Raw genomic sequence first — 24,147 nt, forward strand, 5'->3', positions numbered from 1 at the left:
AGGATAGGCAAGTTTATAGTGATCAACATAGTAAACAGGACATGCACATTTACTGCAGCTGTGGTCACATTCCAAAAGGGCAGGAGATGGATGATAAAAGCATTAAGAAAAAAAATTAACAATTTCAGATAGTCATAAGTAAATGGCGAAATGAAACAACATAAGGATAGAGTGTGGCTGAAAAGCACTAAGTCAGAAAAGGTGATTAGGGAAAGACTCTTAGTGGTGCTCCCACTAGAGCTGAGATGGAAACGACGAGAAGGAATAAACCATGCAAAGACCTGAATGAAGAGCATTTTAATGCTCTTGCATCCATGATTTATTCTGTAGACTCTCTCCTTCCAAGCTGTAGCGTGTGCAGCACTAAGCAGATCTCACTCGATGTTCCTGAAGGCCACTTTGCAATCCAGTTGGTGATCATATTAATTTTTCTCTGACCTTGATAAGGTTGATGAGACTGCCTAAGTGAGGGTTACTCATGGGGATAAAGGGCAGAGTACAGGTGTAGATTTCCATGGCCCAGGAAGAAAGTACACGTGGAAGTTTTAAGCCATCATTCGTTATGGAGAGGGAGGGAAAATTCATTTTGGTAAGCACTCATTGAGTATTTGTTAAATGCGAAACAACATTTTTAATATACAAAAGAAAGAATTGGGAATATATCGAGATAGAGATGACACAGATCCATCTTTAAGGGGTGTATGATTAAAATGTAAAGTAAAATGGAGGAAGTGAAAAACTAGAGGTACAAACTGATGGGAATGATCGCTTTGAGGAAAAGCTCCGCTAGGAGAATCTGTAAATGTTCCAGTGAGAAGTTAGTGTTAAGCTAAACCTTGAAACATGTAACATGAAGACCAGAGTTCACAGAGGGCAGCGACGGACACGGAACTAGATGAGATCAGCTAGGGAGTAAGTAAGGGAAGAAAAGAGACCCAAAGACTGAGCCTTTGCAAATTATGTTAATGGTTTTGAAAGCGAGGAAGCACAAGAGAGAGAGATGTCCACCATGGCACTCGGTGCATAGCTCTAATAAGGTGAGATGTGAAAACTGACTTTGGATTTAGCATTGCGGTGGTAAATGGTGACCTTGAAAAGAGCGGTTTCAGTAGAGAGTGGGAAGATTTAATGAGGTAGATTCAAGAGAAAAATCAAGGGTGGGGGGGGAAAGGGAGAGAAATAAATAAAAAATAAATCTTTAAAAAAAGAGAGAAAAATCAAGAAGGATGGAAGACCTGTTCTACAGGAGAAGAATGGAGGACCTAGTCAGCAGAGCCATGCAAGGAGAAGACTGGAAGACCTGTCGTACAGACCCATGCGGGGGGTAAGGATGCAGGACCTGGTCTACAGTCCCGTGGTTCTCCAACATTAATGCCGCTGTGAATCTTGGGGATCTTGCTCAGATGCAGAAGGTCCACATGGGACTTGAAGGTCAGCGTGTCTGCAAGACTCCCAGGTAACACTGATGTTAATTCTTGGCAGACCATAATTTGCTTGGAAAAGGAAGAAAGACTTTCATGAATTTTCTATAAAAGGGAATTTTCTATAAAATGGGGTAGGCAAGCAAAGTAAGTGGAAGGAGGTATGGGGTCACGGGAATTCTTTTTAACATTGTTACTGTCACAGCAAGTGTGTGTGTATGTCAATGGGAATAATGCCAGAGCACAGAGAAAACTGAAGATGAAGGAAAGAGGGTGTGATTGATGGAACAATGTCCTTGGGTAGTCAAGAGAGAATGGCATCCCATGGTAAATGAAGGGGGCCCTGGACCGAAGCACGGACAGCACTGTACTTGGAGGGGAAGCAACGTACTTGGGGAAGGATGCTGATGAACTGTGTGTGGGGAGTCCATGGCAGTTCTCTTCCAAATGCTTTCGTTCCTCAGTACAATGAGAAACTTAGCTGATAGTTAGGAATGGGAAAGAGATAGGATTGATTTGATAAAAGAGAGGGAAGAATATGGAATAATTGTGATAAACTAAATTGTAAAGGGGAATGGTTGTCCATCCTATCAGGCCCAGTGCTCCCTTTTTAACACCCCTGGTACTATTGTAAAATAAAGTAATAGTTAAACTTCCTACATACATATTCTTAAAATCTATATAATTCACTGATCATAATGTAAAAGAATACAAGGGAAATAATTAACAATGAAATAATACATATCTTTACATGTAAATTCTCAGGAATGGCTATACTTGACCAAAAACATCTCCAGTTTTCTAAGTCCCTAGGGGGCGGTAATGCTCTTGTTGGGAACTGACGCATTAGGACGGCCTGGCATGACCAAAGGCCATGAGAGCGTCCACTTGAAGTTAGTGGTTCTAATTTCATGGTGAACCCATATTAGCACACTGTTGCGTTTTGTTCAGCGGCTTGGATGCCAACTCGAAGTAGGCAAGTTGCATTTTACCCAGAGTGACAGCTTTACTATGAGAGTAGATAGACTGAGGATGGGTCACGGAAGTTTAAGATTCAGGTGCACAACACTTCTCTGCAATTCCAAGATTCAAAAAGAGTTCTCAAAACAGAAAGTTTCCTTTTGCTTTTTTCATCAGGTTGTTCAAAACTCATTTGACACAAAGTTATTTATGGCCTTTGTCGATTCCACTTATTAGGAAGAGTCATCAGTTTCACTGCATTATACAGCCTGGGATAGGAAGTGTATACAGCCTTTCTAAAATCTGAGAAATAATCTGAATTTGGAAACACATCAGACTTCAAGGGTTTGGTTTAAAGGATTATGACCCGTATGTGTAAGGGAACTTAAAATAGAGCAAATATGGAATCTAAGGAGGTTCAGATGAGAAATGAGGACAAGAGCAGTTAAGGAGAGTGGCAAGGTGGTTGGGCCACCCTGTATGGCACGTGGTTGGATTAAAAGTACTAGGCGAAGAGAGCCAGAAAGACTGGAGAGGAAGGGCACCGTGGGGACACTTGTGATTTAGAGTGGGAGCGGGGTGCACTGTGGGTGATGATAAATTTAGATCAAGAGGTGGCTGAGGTGAAGCGGAGGACAAGATCACTGCAGTGAGGGCATCAGGGCCAGGCTATTGGAAACATCATCTATGGGGGCACGGAATCACCAAGATTAGTAGGAGAGAGAGATGGAGAGAGAGGCTGTGGTGGGGAGAGGAGGAACCCAAGTGTTAGCATCTTCAAGAAATGAGGAAGGATGACGTGGAGGTCCGTGACTGACCACGAGTAATGGGCAGTGGTGGCGTCTGAAGGCTTAGGCTTCAGAGGGGCTGGGTGACTGAGGTGGAGGAAGGACGGTTCAGAGGAAGCAGTGAGGACGGGGGAGGCCACTTACCCCAAACCTGGCTCAGCGATGGGACAGGTGTGGAGGGGAAACCATCCTTGACCGGAGGGGCTGCGGGAAAAGCCAGGTCCTGGGGTTTGTTAGAACTAGCAGATGGAGTGGTGGAGGACACAAAACATTTTGCTGATAATAGCTCACAGATATCAGAGGAGACAGAGAAAGGATTAGATGGATTCTGCAGGGTGAGACTGATTCATCTGAGCAGATGCACGGGGCCGCGTGGGATGAGAGTCGAGTGTAGAAGGAGCCCGAGAGCTGGGCTAGTTTTGGTAACTGAGGTAAATCAGAACAACTGGATCAGTTCCAGAGAATCATGTAAGCAAGGATTTTGCATAAGAGCTTGCCCTGTTCAGCTAAGATCGGCTAGCTCTGGGGTTTCTAAATTTTTTTCTGTGAAAGGCCAGTAAATATTTTAGGTTTTGTGTTACAATTACTAAACTCTACCATGTAGCACAAAAGCGCCCATATATAACAGGCAAGCAAATGGGCATGACTTGTTTCCAATAAAATATTGTTTATGAATACTGAAATTTAAATTTCATGTATAATTTTGTGATGTCATGACAAAATATCGCGCTCTCCTCCGACTTTGTTTGCCCCTCCCACACCCTGTCCTAAACAGAGCAATTCAGACTTGGTCTTGGGCTGCCCCTCTTTCTCACCTACACTCTCTCCCCACTCTGCGGCGGTAAATACCATGCATGGAAAACAGCGTCATGAAGAAAATCAACCAGGATACGCTGGAGATTGGCAGAGGAGACACACACATTGGCCCGTGGCAGTACACTTAAGCTGAGGCCAGAGAGGAGCTAAGAGCCAGGCTAGTGGTAATCTGGTCAGAGAATTTCAGGCCGAAGAAAGAAGCAGCGCACCTGTGATCCTACACGTGCGCTAAGATCCTGTGCCAATGCGCCTGGAACGTCCACGGAAGAGCAAAGCAGGACTGGCTTGAGAGGAAAAAGGAAAGCAGCGGAGACAGGAGAGGGAAGCAGAGCCCAGCTCACCTGGAACCTTCTAAGGCTGGAAAGAATTTGGATTTTGTTCTAAGCGCCAGACTATCCAGAAAAGGACAAAGCAGGAATACCTCATTCCTGCTTTGTCCTTTTCTGAGATACTTTTTTGGCCATGACAAAATACTGCTCACTACCCATTAACTGGCTTCAATGCACAGACTAAAAACATGGATTTAGACCCAAAAAATTTTAAAAATTCTATACGTAAGTGCATGTCCCATAATTATTTACAAACAGGAAATAACATTTTCTTTCCCAAATAAGGCAGAACTAGAATTACTTGTATACTAATGTTCCTCATTTATTCTCACCACCTCAAACATAATGCAAAAGAGTAACCAAACTTTTCCACAATTTCCCTATTTAGCATATAGAGGATTCAGTCTGCTACATTGCTTTTTATCCTGTACAGATGTGCATTTTTTTGGTTTCCACTTACCACGTTAGGGATACAAGACATCCAAAAGTATTGTTTAAGTGGATGGTTATGTGGTATAGAATATATTCCTAGAAGTCAAGGTAATTTCAATGTAGGAAGAGATGGCATTGAGTTCCTAACCCCCCAACCCCTCCCCCCCCAAAAAAACTTTCTGATACATGGTGATTCTAAACTTGAGTCTTGAAAGAGGTATACAGTAGGAATTAGGCACTGGGGGTGATTTTACAGTAGAGGCACCCTTAGGGAGGGTGTTTCAAGGCACAAATACATTTTCTGGTTAGAATTAGGATTAGAAAGTAGAATGCCTCTCTGTGCATTAAAGACTATATCCTAAAAACAACATGGCATTCTGGATTTGATCCTGGAACAGAAAAAAAGGACATCAGTGGAAAAACTAGTGAAATCCAAATAATGTCTAAGGTTGGTTCATAGCACTGTACCAATATTTACTGCCTGGCTTTGATAAGCGTACATTGGTTATGTAAGATGTTGCCATCACAGGAACCTGGGAGAAGGAATACATGGCAACTCCCTCCTTGCAACTCTTCTATACATCTAAAATGATTTCAAAACAAAAAGTTAAAAAAAGGTTATGACATCTGAACTTGACTCAAAAAATATTTTTTGGCCGGGAAAATATGAGAAATGATTTAAAGTTAGAGCAAAGCTTTGAAAACTTTCTCCAGGTATGTCCCATTTTTAATAGGTCCTTTAGTAGCAAGGCAAGGGATGTTTGGAAGAAGAGAGATTGTGCGTATAGTCCATTCTTAAAGGAAGAAACAGTATTACGAAATGACCAAAAAATAACACTCATGAATCATGTCAAAGTCCAAGGAGCAGTAGCCTTTAGTCCTTGCGCGTAGTTAGGTCCACTGCAGAATTCTCACTGAGAAAAAGCAGCAGAACAGCAAATATGTGGTTCTAGCTTTCATCTAAGGAACAGAGAGAGAAGCAGATGTGGCTTAAGCGATTGAGCTCCTGCCTACCACAGAGGTCCTGTGTTTCATTCCTGGTTCTCCTAAAGAGAAGATGAGCAGACACAGCATACAACAAATGGACACAGAGAACAGACAGCAAGCATGAAAACAATGAGGGGGTAGAATAAATAAATAAAAACATTTCTTAAAACAGAAACTGTTGAAAATATACAACAGTGTGATGACAAGTCTCATTCTTCCCAGGGTTAAGTACCAAACAGCTCCCATTAAGATTTTTTTTTTAAATGCCTATTAAAAATCACATCCCAGGAGTGGAGGTGGCTCTGTTGAGCTCCTGCCTCCCACACGGGAGGTCCTGGGTTCAGTTGCCAGTGCCTCCAAAAAAAAAAAAACCCAACAACAAGCAAAACAAATGAAAAACCTATTTAGGGAAGCTGATGTGGCTCAGTGGTTGAGCACTGGCTTCCCACATGCGATGTCCAGGATTCAATTCCTGTGCCCCAGTTTCTAAAAAAAAAAAAAAAAAATCATACTCTACTAAGATCTAATTTCAAGTAGAAACGTACTCCTGTCTAGCTTTCTCTCATGGAAACTCTAAAAACGCATTTAAAAGCCTCTTTTAAACATTGGCCGAACCCAGAAAATTTTACTTTATACTTTGTGTCCAGGTAGCCAAACTCTGCCACAAAAACTAAGAGCCGTGTGGCCTCTAATTACCGACTTTCGATTTCCTCATCCATAAAATGGCCAACTCCTAAGGTTGCCATCAAGACCAAATAAGTATGTAAAAAGGCATTATAAATTACAGCAATATAAAATGCAAGAAATTTACTATGAAAAATAACGACGGAGCTTGTAAACCACCAAGACATAATGTGAAATGCTATGTTACACCATAATCACACATCTCACAGAATTAAACACACTCGGGTTCTTAGTTTAATCACTTCTTGATGTGTAAACTTTCTGTGTGCCTCAGGGTTATCATTTTCAACAAGAGACTAAAATGATAATAATCACAGCAACAATAATTATGAAGTTGATTTCAAGATAAAATGAAACAATGCCTGAAAAGCTTTCGATTAATATTAGCTAATCAACTGGAGATAAACTCAAACTCCCTAATGAAACAGGGCGAGCAAGATTAAGATGAGTAGTCGGTGGGTGGGGCATGTTTGCCAGCCTCTAACACCTCGGGCTACGGCTGAAGCTCTGACTTCTCGTCATGGCCCGAGTCTTCCCCGGCAAATCCTCCCACCTGGGTGACTTCCTGTGCCTTCTCCAGGTGGAGCAGCTCCACGGAAACCTTCCCACAGCTCCTGGAATCGGCTGAGCCTCACTCTGCTAAGAACAACAGCCGTCTGCTGAGTTTTAGGAGGAAGCTTATTTGATCAGTAGGTTCTGATGCTGTCTCTAATTTTGATATTTTGTTCATAAAGGGCTTTTTGCATTTTTAAAATATTGCATTTAAAGTACTTTTTATCTCGGCTTCTGATGTTTTTTTGAGGCTCTTTAGGTTTATCCCGAGGCCTGGGCCCTGCGGGTGTGCTCGGTGGCCTGCGCTGCTTACGGCTTCATTTACTACCACGTCCCCGGCCTAGCTCTGTGGGAGGAGCTCAGATAAGCGAGGTGAGTTAACCTATATTTATACTTCTCACTATCTAAGCATTTTAAGGAAGATATGGATTTGTAACACAGAAATAAAAGATCAAAATGTGATCTTCCAAAAAATGGCCATAATGTTATTATGCAGAACACTGGCTACGACTAAAATTCCAGCGACCCAAGACCTTCCAGGTTTTACTAAGCACTACCCTCGTTGGGGTACCTTCAAAAGCCCACTCGTTTCCGTTTAACTGCGGCTCTCCAGATCACTCGGAGAAATAAACCTCCCGTGGGCTGGTGAGTTCGCACAATTGATGAATTAATTCATTTCGATTTCCATAGAAGGCTAAATCAAAATAGGAGCAAAAATAATGTACAGTGGAAGTAGAGAGTGAAATGCCAGTTTTGACTTGGGCGGTTTTCGACTTCTCCAGCTTGCAGACAGCCCCAGTTCCGAGCGGAACCCAGGTGTTCAGCCAGACGCCCCGGGGAGGAGGGGCGGTAAACCAGCCCCGCGGGGCGCAGGAGCGTCTCCGGGGAGGGGCCGAGCGCGGGGGCGGGCTGAGGGGCGAGGGAGGCTCTTCCGCCCCCCGCCCTGGGCTGGCCTCGCCTCGCCTCGCCTTCCAGGCCGGGGCAGGGGCTGTACGCAGGGCTCCGCTCGCCCAAGTCCTTTACGTCACCTTTCTAGATGAAAGCTTGAACATTAATGTTCCTAAAACCCCCAAATTTTAAGAAAGGTGGGTGCAAACCTGACCTGAGAACCTGACTGGGCAGTTTCTCGAGAAACCACGGGAAGACACCAGTTAGACCAGGGGAAACGCGCGCAGCAGTCCCGGCCTCCAGGAGCGCGCCCGCTCGGGTGTTCCAAGGTAAGGAGCCGGGCCCCGCGGGCTAACTCCAGCCGCCAGCGCCGGCCCCTGGGGAGCCTCCTGGGGGAGATCGGGGATCATACCTTTTTATAAACTAGCTCAGCTGCTTCCTCCGTCGGCAGGTACCTTTTACTTTACATTCTTGGAATTTAAGTTAAGGCTAAAACAGCAAACACAAGAGTGGAGAACTGCTCCCGGAGGCATTGGGCATTGCAAGCACGCTTCCCGCTAAGGTTTAAGAGGCTTTTAAACATTGATTTGGTTTTTGTTTTAACGGTATGTTCGTACTTAAACTATTAAACGTCGCTAGACCGTGGCCAGTGGTGAGCTGTGTTACCTCCCGAGCTTGACCACCGACGTTAAAAGCCGAAAAGGAAGAGCAGGGGTCGGAATTCGCCGCGGCCGGGGCGGGGAGGAGCGCCGGGGCGCGGCGGGCGCGGGGCGGGGCCGGTGAACTCGGGTCCAGGGCGTGAGCCCGGTTTTCTCATTTTTGGCGTTTGAACCGGCTGCCCGGCGCCCCCGGGGTGCGCGGGCGCCGCTGAGCGCTCTCGGGGTCGCGGCTCGTCCGCCCACGTGGCGGGAGGGCCGCACCTGCGCGCCCAGGTGGGAGGTGAGCGCGCCCCGCGCCCCGCCCCCAGCCCCGCCCCCAGGAGTTCCGTAAGGCCGGCTAGGGCTCCCCAGGCCTCTCGGGGCCGCGCGCGGGCGTAGGTGGCCCCGGCCTGGGTGTGGCCATCGGGAGGGGGTCCCCGCGGGCCGCGCCTCCGCCCCCGCCCGGCCTCTCCGCGTGGAGTCGAGCTCGGCGGCGCGACGCGGGCGGTGAGTCGGGCTGGGGCTGGGGCGGGCTCCCTCCCCGCGCCCTGCGGCCCCCACGCGAGGGGCCCCGGGTGGCCCAGCGCAAAATGGCTCCCGACCGAGCGCCCCTCCCAGACCCCACCCGGGCCCCCGCGTGCCCTCCCCGGACCCCAACCGGTCCCCCGTGGTCCCTTCCCAGGCCCCCACCCAGGCCCGCGCGTACCGTCTCTAGGGCCCCAGGAGAGCCCGCACGGTCCCTGCCTAGGCCCCCTCTGCCTTCCCCGGACCCCCACCCAAGCCCCCGTGTACCCTCCCCAGGCCCCCTCCCCGGCCCCCGCGTGCCGTCCCTAGGGCCCCAGCAGGGCCCCCACCCAGGCCTCCGCGTGCTCTCCCCAGGTCCCCACCCGGGCTCCCACGTGCCCTCCCCGGACCCCCACCCAGGCCGCTGCGCGCCGTCCCCAGGCCCCAGCAGGGCCCCGCGGCCTTCCCGCACCTCCTCCCTGGAGGGGCCGCCTTCCCGCCCTTTCCGGGCCGGCTCCCCAGTCGGGGCCCACCGTGCTCCTCCTGGCTCCCCTTTGTCCGCCCGCCCCCACCCGCACTCCCTAGCGGTGGCCTCAGGGGGACTTGGCGCCTCTGGCAACGTGGCGGGTCAGCACCCAGCACCCTGTGGGGTGAGGGAGGCCCCCTGGGACCCGCGCCCAGGAGTGTGAGGCCGGCCCTGCCCTGGGCCTGGTTTTCGCCAGGCTCTGCTCCCCCACCCCGTCCCCTTGCTGGTAGCTCGGGCCGGTGTAGGCGTTTCCACCCACGGAGTGGGCTGCCCGTGTCCAGGGGCGGTGTCCGGTCATGAACGGTGGGGTTAGGGCCTCCGTGTGGTGTGTCTTTCCATCAGGCCCGTGTCCCTGGGGAGCGTGGGCTGGGCCCCCAGGTGGGAAGGTGGAGCTGGGTCCCCTGCGGCTGGTGCCTTCTCCCCTCAGGGCTTTAGACGGGAGCGCCCAGGGCAGCAGGTAAGCTAGGAGGGGCTGGGGGCTGGGAGGGGCTGGGGGCCTGCCTGGGACGGGGCCCCCAGCAGCGGGATCCTCCAGAGCTTGCCCTGGTTCAGGGGAAGGGGAGAGAGGGGCGCTGGTGTGCCCACACCAGGAACCGTTCAGGTGCTTCAGTGGGGCCCAGAGTTTGTTATGCGCCCTGGAGATAGGAAGAGGGAAGAGCAGGAAACAAATCAAATTGCAGCCATTTTAAATGGACTCATATTGGAGGGAGGGCTAACTTGGATCTTATTCAGACATCATTGTACCAATTGCTAGGAATTCTGCTCCAGAGATGCTATCTGTATTTGTTAAAAGTGTCCAAAAGTTATTTTTAGTTACAAGAGGAAGATTTTGTTAGGCAAATATTCCTGGATAGAGTTTCCCTATTTTTGCCTTGTAAAAGGATAGAATGAATAACACTTGTGCTGCTTAACTTTTTAAAAAATTCAAATGTGGATCATAGGTTTTGATTTTGTTTTTTTAATGTACATCCCCCTTTTTATTTTTATTTTTTATTGAAGTATATCATTCATACAGAAACGATAAGTGTATAGTAAAGATTGTGAACTTATAAAATAAGCATACATAACATCACATAGGGGTCTCATGCATCACCCCTACACCAGCCTTTTGGTGTGAAACGTGTATGGAAAAGGTGTGCCAAATGTATGCTGTGGACCATGATTGGTGGTAACAGTCTGATGATACTATCTTATAATCTGTAACAAATGTTTCTCCAGGGTGTGGGGCTGTATGGGAAATCTACACATCTGTATGATTGTTTTGCAAATTTACAATATCTGTAACAAAAATACATTTTAAAAAAATAGTATGGGTTGGGGGAAAATACACCAAATGTAAGATAAGGAATATAGTAGTAATATTTTGACAATGCTCTAGCATAGTTTGTATATCATAGATTTTTAAACTGTTCCCTAGGTAGGTGAAAAACATGTTTCTTTTTTACGTGCTTATTTATCTATTTTTGCCAATTCTAAATAACGTGATTCTGTTCAAGTGTTAATTTTAAATGTGGCTATTTAAAAATATCTTCCAGCTGTTAGTTTTTACTCCAGTATTTTCATGCTTGCCCTTTCTAAAAGGCATTTCCTAACATTTTTAAAGCTTATGTAATTTTTATTTTCTAAATGTCATTTAACTTGTCCCTACTCTTACCTTTTCAAAAATCCAAGCAGGACATCAGGACAATGAAAACAATGGCTCATTTGTCTGGCACACAATTTTAACATTAATCAAAAGACTTAGAAAAGGAACAATATTGTCTTCATGTTATAACATAAAGTGTTGCATTTAGATTTATTATCTGGTCCATTTTTCACCCCTGATCTAGAACAGTAGCTGGCGCGTAGCAAGGATTCGAGGTGTGTTTGTAAAGTGAATTAAAAGGTAATAAAATTACACTAGCTCACAAAGTGTTGAGCGTTTGCCGTGTGCCATGACCTGTGCTAAGCATTTGACTTGCACTGTTTAATTTGAATGTCACAACAGTGTTCCTTATGAAAACAGGCATAATTCACTCCCTTACCTCCAAGTTTTTAACCAACTGCCAGGTTTGCCTGAGCTCCCTACTTAAAATTGCAAACACCTACTTCCGCCAGCCCCTACTCCGGCACTTCCTCGCCTTACAGCAGTTACATATATTATATATATAATCTGTCGCTCATTCGAGTGTGTGCACCATGGAGGCAGAGATGTTTGAATGATTGGTTTAATTTCTTGAGTGAAGTGTAACCCTTTCATTGTTGAAGAGAGGCTCAGGCCATTTTGACGTCATTTTCTGACACTCTCTAATACTGGGGTCTGTTTTCACCGAAGGTCGCTTTGAAAAGCAGGTGCTCGCTGACGACGACTTCCCTGGCAGTGACTGGCCGTCCCGGTGCCCACCTTCGAGGGGACAGGCAGGTCGGCATGAGCCAGCAGCTGAAGAGGCAGGCAAAGGCCGGCCGCTGGCCAGCTGAGTGGGGACAGGGCCTCGGCCAGCCCGGGCCAGGCCCGGCCCCGCGGGCGGAGGTGCAGCCCCCCGACAGGACCGGCAGTGGAGGACAGGTGCCCCCCGAGGCCCTGCTGGTGGGGGGCGAGGACGCCTTCCCTGACTGTTACTTGGAGTGCATCATCAGAGGTGAATTCTACCAGCCGGGGGTGGAGGGGAACCCGTTTCTTCTGGAGTCCCTGGAATGCCAGAAGGCGCCTGGCCAAGAGTGTTCTGGACAGGATTGTGAGGACGACTCGCTTCAGTGTTCCCTGAAATACGTGGAAAAGAAGGTGAAGCCAGAGGCGCCCCAGCAGATGGCCGCAGAGGCTTCTCTCGAGTACTCGGAGTACATGACGGGCAAGAAGCTGCCTCCCGGAGGGATCCCCGGAATTGACTTGTCGGATCCCAAGCAGCTGGCGGAATTTGCCAGAAAGAAGCCAAGGCAAGCTGAGGACGCTGCGCCCGAAATCCTCCTCTGTCCTCACAGCGGCTGCCCCAAGAAGCTGAGGGACAGAGCCGCCCTGAGGAAGCACTGCCTGGTCCACGGCCCCCGGGACCAGGTGTGCGCCGAGTGCGGGCGCGCCTTCCGCGAGGGCTCCAAGCTCAGGAGGCATTTCCTGGTGCACACCGGGGAGCGGCCCTTCCAGTGCACGTACGAGGGGTGTGGAAAACGCTTCTCCCTGGACTTCAACCTGCGCACGCACGTGCGGATCCACACCGGGGAGAAGCTGTTCGTCTGCCCCTTCGAAGGGTGCATCCGGAGGTTTGTCCAGTCAAATAACCTGAAATCGCACATACTGACGCATTCCAGGGCCATGGCGAGTAGCTGAAAGAGGAGGTGGAATGTCATCCTCCAGCAGGATAAGCGTCTTAGCAGAAAAGCGTTTGGGGGTGAATGCGCCTCTTTGGTTATCGTTTTCTGGGAAAAGATTTTAAAATCGATATTGTAACCCCATAGGGCTCTGTTGTTTGGTGTTGTTTTTTTTTTAATGGTACCAAAATGTTCTTATACCTTGTTGATACCATTTTAAGAAGAGTGTTGTAATCTAAGTGTCCTTCCAACAGGAAGGTCAGTGATAAATTTACTTAAAAGAATAATACCTAATGTACACTCCTGGGAATTGCATTTTATTTTCAGCTACTGAAAATATGAAAGTGACTTGTAATTTGTAATTTTTGTAGTTTCTAATTGTTTGGCTTGTGGCTTTTAGAAATATAATGTTACATGTAATGATCCTAGGTATTGAAGTTAGATTGCCAATAAATGAGTAGTTACACATTTCAAAACGTATTTTTTATCTCGTTAATTGTACCAAAGCTATATTGAAATCAAATAATTAGATGGGAATGATTATTTGGTAGTGTTAATCTGTTTGAATCTATTTTAGAAATTTATAAAGATAATTAAAGAAGTGTGCCTTTAAAAGATTCCATTTACTTGCCATGAGATTAGCAAGAAGTTGCAAAGATAGTTCAATATCAGTGAGAATGTAGGGGAAAGAGTACCCTTGTACATGATCACTTAGGTATAAACTGCCAGCCATCTTGAAGGGCAGTTTGCAAATATGCATTCTTCAGACTCCGTTTCATTTCTAGAATTTCCGGAAATATTTGAACTAATAAAGCTGTTCGAGGATGCTAACTGAAGCACATTCAAGCTTGTGTCTGAAGTGTCCATTAAGTGAAAACAAGTTATATAAATTATGGTATACCTCTATTCCATGGGAAATGTGCAGATATCCTAAGGAGCTTGCCTGTAAAGGGAAGGGAAGAGGACCACAGCTAGTGGGAAGCCATAGAATAAGAGAAAGTTCTCTTAATTTTTTTAATAGATGGGACAGAATCTGGTGTGTTTTTATGCCGTGGAAGTAAATTCGAAATGATTAGATAACCTGGATTGGGGGGGTGGGGGGATAATTTTCAAGAGATGGCTGATAGGAATAAAATCCCTAAGCCCTAATAATAGGAATTAATTTTATGATGGTTGGAATCTCCTTATAATGGACAGGAAATATGCCACTATCAAACTTGGGATACATACCCTCCCTGAAGCAAATAATCAGAAATGGTTAGAATTCTGCATTTGGTGGGGGGGGGGGGGGCGGGGGTTAAGACAGCACTGGAGGTAATAGGCATCATATATTTAACAGCTTTTCCAGAGGAAAAATATACATAATTTTTTAGATATTGATTCTGGAAATACCAAAATGTAAAAACAAAGTCTTTAAATCAAGGGTTAAAATTAAAAGCCTTGTAATTTGACTTCAATGAGAGCTAATTATAACTGTAGCTCTTCTGGAAATGTAGACTGACTTTATAATGTATTTGGTAGAGCTTTTAGATCATCATTTTTAAAGGACTGTGTGTCCTGAGTCTGGTTTAAAGGAACAGTAGGTAAATAATCCATTTGTGAGTATACACTAGTCTAAATCCAATACTTGAGTGTGGAGGTTATGATGGGAACTTGGTATTTGCTCAGGATAATGGAGAGTATGTTTGTCCAGTTTTTGGCAGCAGTGTGTTTGATATGGTCTTCTGGATTCCTCCTTCGAAGTTAAATTAGGCTATAGCACCCCTGAAGATCAAATAGGGATTAGCTGAGACTAGACAAAGTCTTAGGGACGGAACTTGAGGCTTCCAGAAAACTCAGAATTAAGGCCAAAAGCTCAGGTTTTATAATTCCAAAGCTTAAATCTATGAGAAACCTCAACCTGAGTGCTTATGTATCTGGATTCCAAAGCATAAATTCTGATTTATGAAAAAGATGCTCCTTGACTAACCTTTTTTCCCCAGTGAGGAGCCCTAAAATGCTAAGAATGTTGGAGGAAGAAGGTGTGTGGATATAATGGGGGGAAAAAGTGGGAAGGAAGCTAGCTAGTGAGGATATGGCTTGAAACCTTTGTTTTGTATCAGAAATCAGAATATGCTTTTTGTACTTTTCTTAAAAGTGAATACAGTTAAAATATCTGAACACATATCCAGAGAAATCACTTTTCCAGATACTTGTATTTTACAAACCCTTTTTAAGACCAAACATTAAAATCTGAAAGTAATACTAGAGAAATGTTTTTATACGAAAGAGACGGAACTGAAAATCTCAAGGCCAGAGAGCCATAACTTCCTTGTATTACATGTTAAGATGCTGGGCTGAAAAAAAGCTATCAAAACCTAATTTATAGAGTTCCAAAATAACTTAAAAAAAATTTTTTTTAAACTTACATATAAAATTTCTTGGTTACTCTGAAATAAGAGTTGTCATTAAAGGAATTCATAGACATTGAAAGAAAAAACAGGAGTGACACTTATTACTCTCCAGTCGTAATCACCACTCTTAAAATTTAAATTGTTGCATTTTGTTTGGTCACTGTTATTAATAAAAACAGTCTTAAATCTCATTCCCTTTTATTGTCTTCCGCCTCCTCTGAAGAGGACAAGTTTGAGGGTCTGTATATCTCAATATCTTAGATAATGAACTAAACTGTGTTGAGAATTATCACCTATCTACCAAAGACTGATTGGATAGTTAAAAACAATCCTACTTACATTCCTACTTTAAACCTACTTTAAACCTTTTCCTTTATTCTGATATGGGCACAAATCTTCCAAAAAGTGATACTTGATTTTTCATCATAGCTACAGTCATGTTGCTGGACAGAGGATTTACAGCATTCTGTCCAAAAGCAGAGTTGTCAGATTCTTAATATCGCTTTCCTGGTGGGTATATGTATGTGCAGAAATCCATGTGTGCTTGTATTTTAATTACCTAATGCGCTGGCTCTGAATAAATTGCAAGATTACATCCTACACTGGATACAGAACCGTGCAAGTTATATTAAAAAGCCATTATATTTGGAACTCTGAGCAAGAGACTATAATTAAAAGGCAATTGGATGAAATTAGCTTTGAGAGTACAAGAGTTTAAGCAGGATTTTGTAAATGAACATTAACGGTTAACATGTGGTTTTTATTAGGTCTTTGCTTCCCTCCATGAACCCAGAGTTGAATTTCTTAGATGTCCTAGACCAGAGTTGAAAACACCTCTGACGAGCTGAGCTTTACCATGTGCATAAAGTTATATCCATAAAACCAGCGTGATTTTTGTGACCTTAGTAAATCAAAGGCTAGAATGATACTCGGGGCATTGATAAACTATTCTACTGCTAACATCTCAGCTATGCCTCATAAAAAATAAAGTACATGCTTCCTCCAACTCAGTGTTGGCCATCAAATACACATGTATGAATCAAAGAAGTAAAGCTTTGGACACTTGATTATCATGGTCTTTAAATAAAAATGTTGAAGTTCTGCTCAGTATGTATGCTCACATGCCGTCTTCCCTAAGGCAGCCAGCGTACTTGCCAGCTGCTGTGGTGCTGAATTCGTATGGGAAAAAAACCAGGATTCCTTCCATTTTTGCCTAAAACTTGGTTCAGGTTTCTGACTGAGGAATCTTATCTACCCAATTACTAACATCAGTTTGTCCACTCATTATATCCACAAGTAACGTGACTTCAAATTTCACTTTCACCGTAACGGTAAAATCAACCCTAAAATGTTAGAAATTTACACATACATTCCTTTGGGATTTTCCCTTACAGAATTCCGTTGGAGAGATTAAATTGTCTGAGTATTTAACTAAAAGACCCCTGAATTATTGAAGGTGGGGGCAGAGTCTGGTGAGGGACACCTTTTGAAGATTTTTATCTTAAAGAATTAGAACTATCTTGTGGTCAATAAAGGAAGTAGTGAAGGGTAAGCAAGTGCCATGATCAAATTCACTTTTAAAAAATCACTTAGGGTGCAATTAGAAGCCAGTGGAGACAAGGAAAAGAGGACATTACTTACTGCAATAATCCAGAGCTGAGATATGAATTATTAGACTTTATATTTCCAGCACACAGGAAACAATAGGTGATAAATGGATGTTAGAATAAATGCTAGATTAAAGTATTTCTAAGCAGCAGTAAAGTACACAATTGAGACACTAAATTTAAAGTCACTAGCACACAATTAAAAGTCAACCCAATTAAAAAGTGGGCAAAAGTCTTGAATAGACATTTCTCCAGAAAGGTTATATAATGGCTAGTAAGCACATACAAGGATGCTCATCATCATTAGCCATTTGGGAAATGCAAATCAAAACGACAATGAGCTACTGCTTCACATCCACTAGGGTAGTTATAATAAAAAAAGACAAGTGCTGGCGAGGTGGAGAAACTGGACCCCTTCTGGTTGCTGGTGGGAATGTGAACTGGTGTAGCCACTTTGGGAAAGAGCAGCAGTTCCTCAAAATGTTAAACAGAGATACACATGACTCAGATTGCACTCCTGTATACATTCCCAAGTTAGTCCAAAATCCACGCTAGACCCTGTGCACAAATGTGTCTTAGCAGCATGATTCAGAATAGTCAAAAAGGTGGAAACAGCCCTGAATGGATTAACAAAATGTAGATCCATTCACTGAGTCCTGTTCATCCGTGGCAAGGAATGAAGCCCTGCCTCAGACTACAGCAGGGAAACCGTTCAGAGCCTGCCGGTGAAAGAAGCCAGGCCCGTGGTGAGATTCCATTTATGTGAAACGTAAAGGGTTTGCCAAGGATGACGATGTATGGGGTTTCTTTTTGGGGTGATGAAAATAAATATTCTAAAATTAGAGAATGGTAATGGTTGTGCAACTCTGAATGTACTAAAAAAAAACGAATTGCATACTTTAAAAAGGAATTTTGTGGTATGTGAATTATATCTCATTAAAGCTATTTTTAAAATGACTGATGCAAATGCGTAGTGTTAATAAGTATTTTACAGTTTCTTTCATCAAAAGTAACAATGCACCGAACACCGAGTAGATCATGCAGCATATAACAGGGTTTAAGAACAGACGCTCTGGAATCAGACAGACTGAGGGGAAATCCAGCTCCAGCCCAGTTCACCTCATCTCTGCTCCACAGACGTTTTCTGTTACTAAAAGCACAAGCCAATTGTAGGGTCATATTGAATTCTATTGCTAAAAAACACTCCTTTTATATACAAAAGAGATTATTAACAACAGAGTGCTTACTCTGTGCTTGGCAGTGTTCGAAACCCTCTGCTTGTGTTAATAAAATTAATGTACACAGTGTTCTTAGGAGACAGAGTAACTGCCGTGAAGCCCTTTCACTGAGGAGAAGCAGCTCTGTACCTTGCTCAGCTCACCTTGGGCAGGTGTGGAGGCAGGAGTTAAGCCCGGGCACTGGCTGCAACGCCCACAGTGATAACCGATAACGGAGAGGCAAGTTCTAGCCCCTGAGGGTGGAGAGCTACTTCATTTCAACTCAGCAAACACCCACTGAACACCTATAAAGTGCCAGGCTGCTGCTAGGTGCTTGAGGACTTGCAACTGAATCGTGTTGACAGGTTAAAACAGATTATTAGAGTAACAGAGTAAAAAGCAAGAGAGCTACTACGTCATCTCTTGGTTATCACCATTATGTTACTATCGCTACTATTAAAAATGGCTTTAGGGGACACTAATGATAAAACTATGGCCTGGGCAGTAGGAGGAATACAGGTGGTTACTTTAGCTTTGGTTCAGAAAAAGAAATACATTCACATTTACAGAAGTCTGTGGGGACATAGAGGAGCCTGTGGAAATCCAGCCAGGAAACAGTGGGAGAAAGGCCAGGAGCACGAAACAGCACTGAGTAAGCGGGAAATAAACTATGGTGGACACTTCCCAGAGACTGAGGGTGGCTGGAGCCTTAGACTGAAGCAGGGGTTCTTTTTTAATTTTTAATTTTATTTATTTCCCTCCCCTCCCCGCCCCCCAGTTGTCTGTTCTCTGTGTCCATTCGCTGTGTGTTCTTCTTTGCCCGCTTCTGTTGTTGTCAGCGGCACCGGGAATCTGTTTCTTTTTGTTGTGTCATCTTACTGTGTCAGCTTCTCCGTGTTTGTGCAGCGCCACTCCTGGACAGGCTGCACTTTTTTTTGCGCACGGGGTGGCTCTCCTTATGGGGCGCACCCCTTGCACGTGGGGCTCCCCTACATGGGGGACACCCCTGCGTGTCACGGTACTCCTTGCACACATTGCCACACAACATGGATGATAGTTTACAACATAGTTTACACTCTTTCCCAGTCCATTCTTTAGGTTATGGCAGGATATATAATGTCTTGTATCTGTCTTTGCAAAGTCATTCAGGACAATTTCAAGTCCTGAAAATGCCCCCACATTACACCTTTTTTTCCTCGTCCTGCCTTCAGAAACTCCAGTAGCCACTGCCTCCACATCAATGATATAATTTCTTCCATTACTAAAATCATGCTAAGTCTATAGTAGAATAATGGCAAGTCCACTCTAGTCCATATTTTATGGCCCAATCCTAAGGACTCTGGGATGGTGATGCCCACTCCACCTCTAATTGAGAAGGACTTCAATCCCATATGGCTGATAGATGGAACTCTCTTGCTTGCAGTTGCAGACTCTCTCAGTTCCTTGGTGTGATGGTTGGTTGTCCATCCTTGCCTCCTTGTTAGTTGTCCTTAGTGAGTCCAATGAAGTGAAGAGTAATTGTTGCATCTCTGCTAAGGTTCAGGACCCAGCTGGCAGATGGATAGCCCAGAGATTCAAATCTCTTGGACATATAACTTCCAACTCTAGCACTAACTATAGGTCCGATAAAAGGGACAGAATAGGCATGTGTAGGGAAGTCACATCTGAGTCCAACTCTGTCACAGTCAGGAGCACAAACTCCAAAGTAGGGCCCACTGGCAAGGTACCAAACTCCAGAGCCATCTATCATGACCATAGGACCTGGGTGTCTCTATAGTCCTCAGGAGCCCCACTATTTGGGATAGTATCTACTTTGGCTGTCTATGAGATCCTGATGAAATGTGCATAAGCGTTACCACTCTGATGACCTCCCGACTCAATTTGAGTTCTCTGAACGATGTAAACTCATTTGTCTTTACCATATCCCCCTTTTATTCAAGGTCGTTTTCTGGTTGCATCACCAACTGGTGCTTGGTAGTAATTCCTTGGTGCCAAGGAGGCTCATCCCCAAGAGTCATGTCCCATACTGGGGGGAGGATTATGCATTTATATACTGAGTTTGGCTTAGAGAGTAGCCAAATTTGAGCAACATGGAGACTCTTAGGAGGTAACTCTTAGGCACCCTGCAACTACTCAATAGGTATTTAAAGTTAAAATTAAAATTCTTTATAATTAAATTTGTCAGGAAAAAAATCATAAGAGAAGCATTCACTAAAATACTATTAACAATTAGTTAAATGAAATTGTTAATAGAAAACAATGAAAACCTATAATATAAAATAAACTCACATATAGTCACATTATGGGAAGCTATTTTAGGAGTTATATTGGGATAAAAACAGCCAGGTTGAAAATAACAGCAACTTTCGAATTTGTCCAATGGATGAATATACTATGTATTCCTTTTATCTTTCAGAATGAGATTTCTTTAACTGTAGAAATATTGATTGTATTTGCCCTTCACTGGAGAATTTTGTATATACACAAAAGTAGATAGCATATAATAAACCTCATTTTCCATCATCAACAATTATCACCAACTCATAACTAACCCCGCCCTAGCTGCATCCCTATCCACTTATCTCCATATTGATTTTTGAGACAACCCCAGATATTATGTAATTTTATCTATAAGTATTTCAGTATGTGTCTCTCAGAGGGTTCTTTTAAAAAACAGAGCACACAATTTTCACATTTAATTTATTTAATCAGATAGCCTTAATACCATCAAGTAATCAATGTTTCAATTTCCTATTTTCTCATAAATGTCATTTAAAATGTTTTCTTTAAACAAGATTGTATAAGGGTCACACATTGCCCTTGGTTAATATGTCTTCTAAGACCCTTTTAGGTTCCTTTTACCCCTCTCCACTTCTTTATGCAGTTTACTCATTGGAGAAACTGGGCATTTTGTCTTGTGGAATTTTCTACAGTGTGAACTTGTTTATTGCATACCCCTGTTATTGTTTGCCATACAGGTGCCTGAATTTTCTGAAATTTTAAAGGCTTGGGTTGGTGTTCTTTTTCCTTTTCCAAGGCTACTTTATAGATGATGTTATAATTGTTTCATCAAAAACACATAATGTATGCTTTTCCTATTTTTGTGGGATGAGCAGCCACTGTTGCTCTATGCCTAGATTCATTATTTATAAAAAGATGAAAATTGGTGATATTCCACTTTTGTCAGTGGGAACATGTTTTGGGATAGTCATATTTTGTGTGTGTGGTTATTTTTTTACCCAGGGGGCTTGTACCAGCGAAAGTTCAGGAAAAATAAATATATCCGTTGGGAAAATTGCCATATTAATTTTTCCAAATTTTCTCATAATTGGGGTAGAATTACACTTGTATTACAATAAATGTATAATAAATTACACATTTATTACAATTTTAAGACACACCTATGATTTTTTTTCAGACTATCCTTTCATAGGATAACTATAAAATGATTTTGTCACACTTTCAACTCTCCAAATACAAGTAAGTCTATGACAAAAATCAAAATATGTAGACAAAATATGATTCTCTAGCAATCAAGAAATTGTTTGCACAAGAGATAGATATCATTAAGAATGTCCAGCCAAATCCTTAAAATAATTAGGGATTCCAAAGCCTGCTATCTAGAAATTTCTCTAGTCAAAGAAATAGCCATAGCTGTACAATAGCTGACAAGCCGTTTATTAGAACAGCAGAGGCTCATGCCTCTCCTCTTTCCAAGGTTACACGATAAATCAACTTAAAGGGTAAAAACCTTGTAGGAGACCCGTAGGAGGATGAGCAGAACAATTTCAACTACAAAAAGTCCTAAAGTGCACATCTTACTTAAAGAAAGAATGAGATTTAAAAGGATGATAATTAACAGAAATTAACACAGCTGGCATCCAGCAAGCTTCAATTGCAAAGATCATATAACTTGATTTGTAGTGCTCCCATGTGACTAATGAAAGTAGATTGGTGACCATATTGTTCTAAATGACTGCTCTAACAAACATTACTGCTTTAGAGAAGCCCACATTAATAATAAAATCGTGATCGCGAAAGAATAAACAAAATAATAGCTTTCAGGACCAACATTTCAGATTTTAACACTCATATTTTATTATTAACTATCTTTCAAAATGATTAAAAAGAAAACTCTAAAGCAGCTTCAGTCCCACACTTTATTTTATGTTTCCCTTGGAAGAAAGGGGGAAATCAAAACCTTACTGATGTCAGCACTTAGAAAGGTTAATTATTCATACAGAACAATGAAGAGGAAGCACTAGATCTAACTGGCCACGTGTTTCTCACATTTAAAGAAAGGGGAGTAGTTAACGATGTCCCTCCAGTGTCCTTCCAAAAGAAATGCGGGAACTGACTGCTCCTCCCATGGTCTTTAAAGAAACTCTGGAGCACGCATTTTTGCAAATCACTTGTTCTCGTTAACAAACAATCTCAGAAGAAATGTGGTCTCAATAAAGTGTTCTTCTTTCTCAGAATTTAAAGATGACTTTCTGGTCAAATTAAAGTATCTTTGAACCGGTAAATTTCAAGTCCTTAATCTCTAGAGACTAGGAGGATGTTCTTAAATATGAAAAGTTCTTATCTGGATACGGGGACTTCCTGATAAAAGGAAATAGCTGAAAAACACAATGGGTCACAGAGCATTCAGTCAATGAATTACAGTCAAGACTTACACGGAAATGGTGATGGAACTGTTATTTTACTTAAAGGGATTAAACCACACTGTGAATTGCATGAAGAGAGAGCGTATGTATTTTTTACTGATGTCTGTTCCTTACACAGGGTAGTTAGGCAGGCACTCGCTGTATGTTGAATGAGTGAACTTTAGAAAGGTCAAATCTGAGACATGTATCCACCAGAAGTAGCAGATGTGCCCAATATAGAGTAAGACCATTCATTCATTCATTCAATTTTCTTTCTTTCAATGCAAACAACTTGGGAACAGAGGTGGCGCAAACAATTAGGTATCTCCCACATCTCACATGGGAGGCCCCGGGTTTGCTTTCCCGTCCCTCCTAAAAAGGAGACAAGCAGGCAGAGAGTGCAAACAGTGAGGGGTGGTGGAGTAAAAATAAAATAAATCTTTAAAAAAAGCTAACCACTCTACTGACTTCTTTCTTTACAAAAGAAATTGTAGCAGAGTGGATATAGCTCAAGCTCACATGGTTGAGTGCCTGCCTCCCATGTGCAAGCTCCTGGGTTCATTCCCTGGTACCTCCTAAAAACAAATTGCCAGCTTATTAAAAAACCATGCAGAAAATACAGAGTCCCATAACCCGCCCCCCCCGACAGTCAACTATTAACATTTTGAATTGACGTGGTATCTCTGTTGTAATTCATGAAATGAGTTTATATTTTTCTAAGTATACTACTGACTACATAGTTCATCAGTTGCATTATGGTTCACTGTTTTGTGCTATCCTATGTTGTTGTCTTTTAAATTTTTTAATATACATTTTTTATTAGAGAAGTTGTGAGCCTACAGAACAATCAAGCTTACTGTGCAGAATTCCTGTACATTACCCTTCCACCTAAGTTTTTATTCTAGTATCAAATATGCAACCAAAAATTTCCCCTTTCAACCACATTGAATATACAATTGAAGGTTGTTAATCGCGTTCGCAGTGTTGTGCTGCCAGCACCGCTGTCCCTTACCAAAACTTTTCCAACGCCCCCTCTGCTCATGACTCCCCATTCGGTAGCCTCCAGGGCCCACACCTTGCCCTGGTGTCCTGCCATCTACTTCCAGGTCTGTGTGTCTGCATATTCTAGTTGTTTCATTTAAGAACAGCTTTACAATATTCGTCGTTTGTGTTTAGCTCATTGTGCTCAACAGGATGCCTTCAAGGTTCATCCTGTTGTCCCGTGTGTCAGAATTTCATGCCTTCCAGTCGATGAATGCCACTCCACGGTGGGCACATGCCGCATTTGTTTATCCATTCATCTGTCGATGGACACTCGAACAGCCCGTGCCTTTTGCCCATTGTGAACAGCGCTTCTACAAACACCACTGTACGGACATCTATTTGAATCCCTGCTTTGAGTTCTTTTAGGTATATACCTGGAAGTGGAATCGTTGGCTCATGGTAATTCTGCAGTTAACTTTCTGAGGCGCTGCCA

At 43.5% G+C, this 24,147-nt stretch overlaps 1 protein-coding gene across 4 annotated transcripts in view; it reads left to right on the plus strand.

Annotated features, from left to right (window-relative positions):
- The first annotated feature begins 7,933 nt into the window (after window positions 1-7,933).
- Window positions 7,934-24,147, plus strand: part of ZFP42 (ZFP42 zinc finger protein) — a 30,260-nt gene continuing 14,046 nt past the window's right edge. Inside the window, exons 1-2 of one of the 4 annotated variants that reach the window (XM_058289791.2) lie at window positions 7,934-8,186; window positions 11,840-14,070. In XM_058289791.2, coding sequence (XP_058145774.1) covers window positions 11,933-12,826 — 894 coding nt within the window. In that variant the 5' untranslated portion in view covers window positions 7,934-8,186; window positions 11,840-11,932 and the 3' untranslated portion in view covers window positions 12,827-14,070. Of the gene's footprint in view, window positions 8,187-8,886; window positions 9,003-11,839; window positions 15,392-24,147 lie in introns of those variants that run through there. The other 3 variants (XM_071212611.1, XR_011647743.1, XR_011647744.1) reach the window with 3 other exon arrangements.

This window comes from Dasypus novemcinctus, chromosome 29 (genome assembly GCF_030445035.2).
Source record: "Dasypus novemcinctus isolate mDasNov1 chromosome 29, mDasNov1.1.hap2, whole genome shotgun sequence".
Lineage (NCBI taxonomy): Eukaryota > Metazoa > Chordata > Mammalia > Cingulata > Dasypodidae > Dasypus > Dasypus novemcinctus.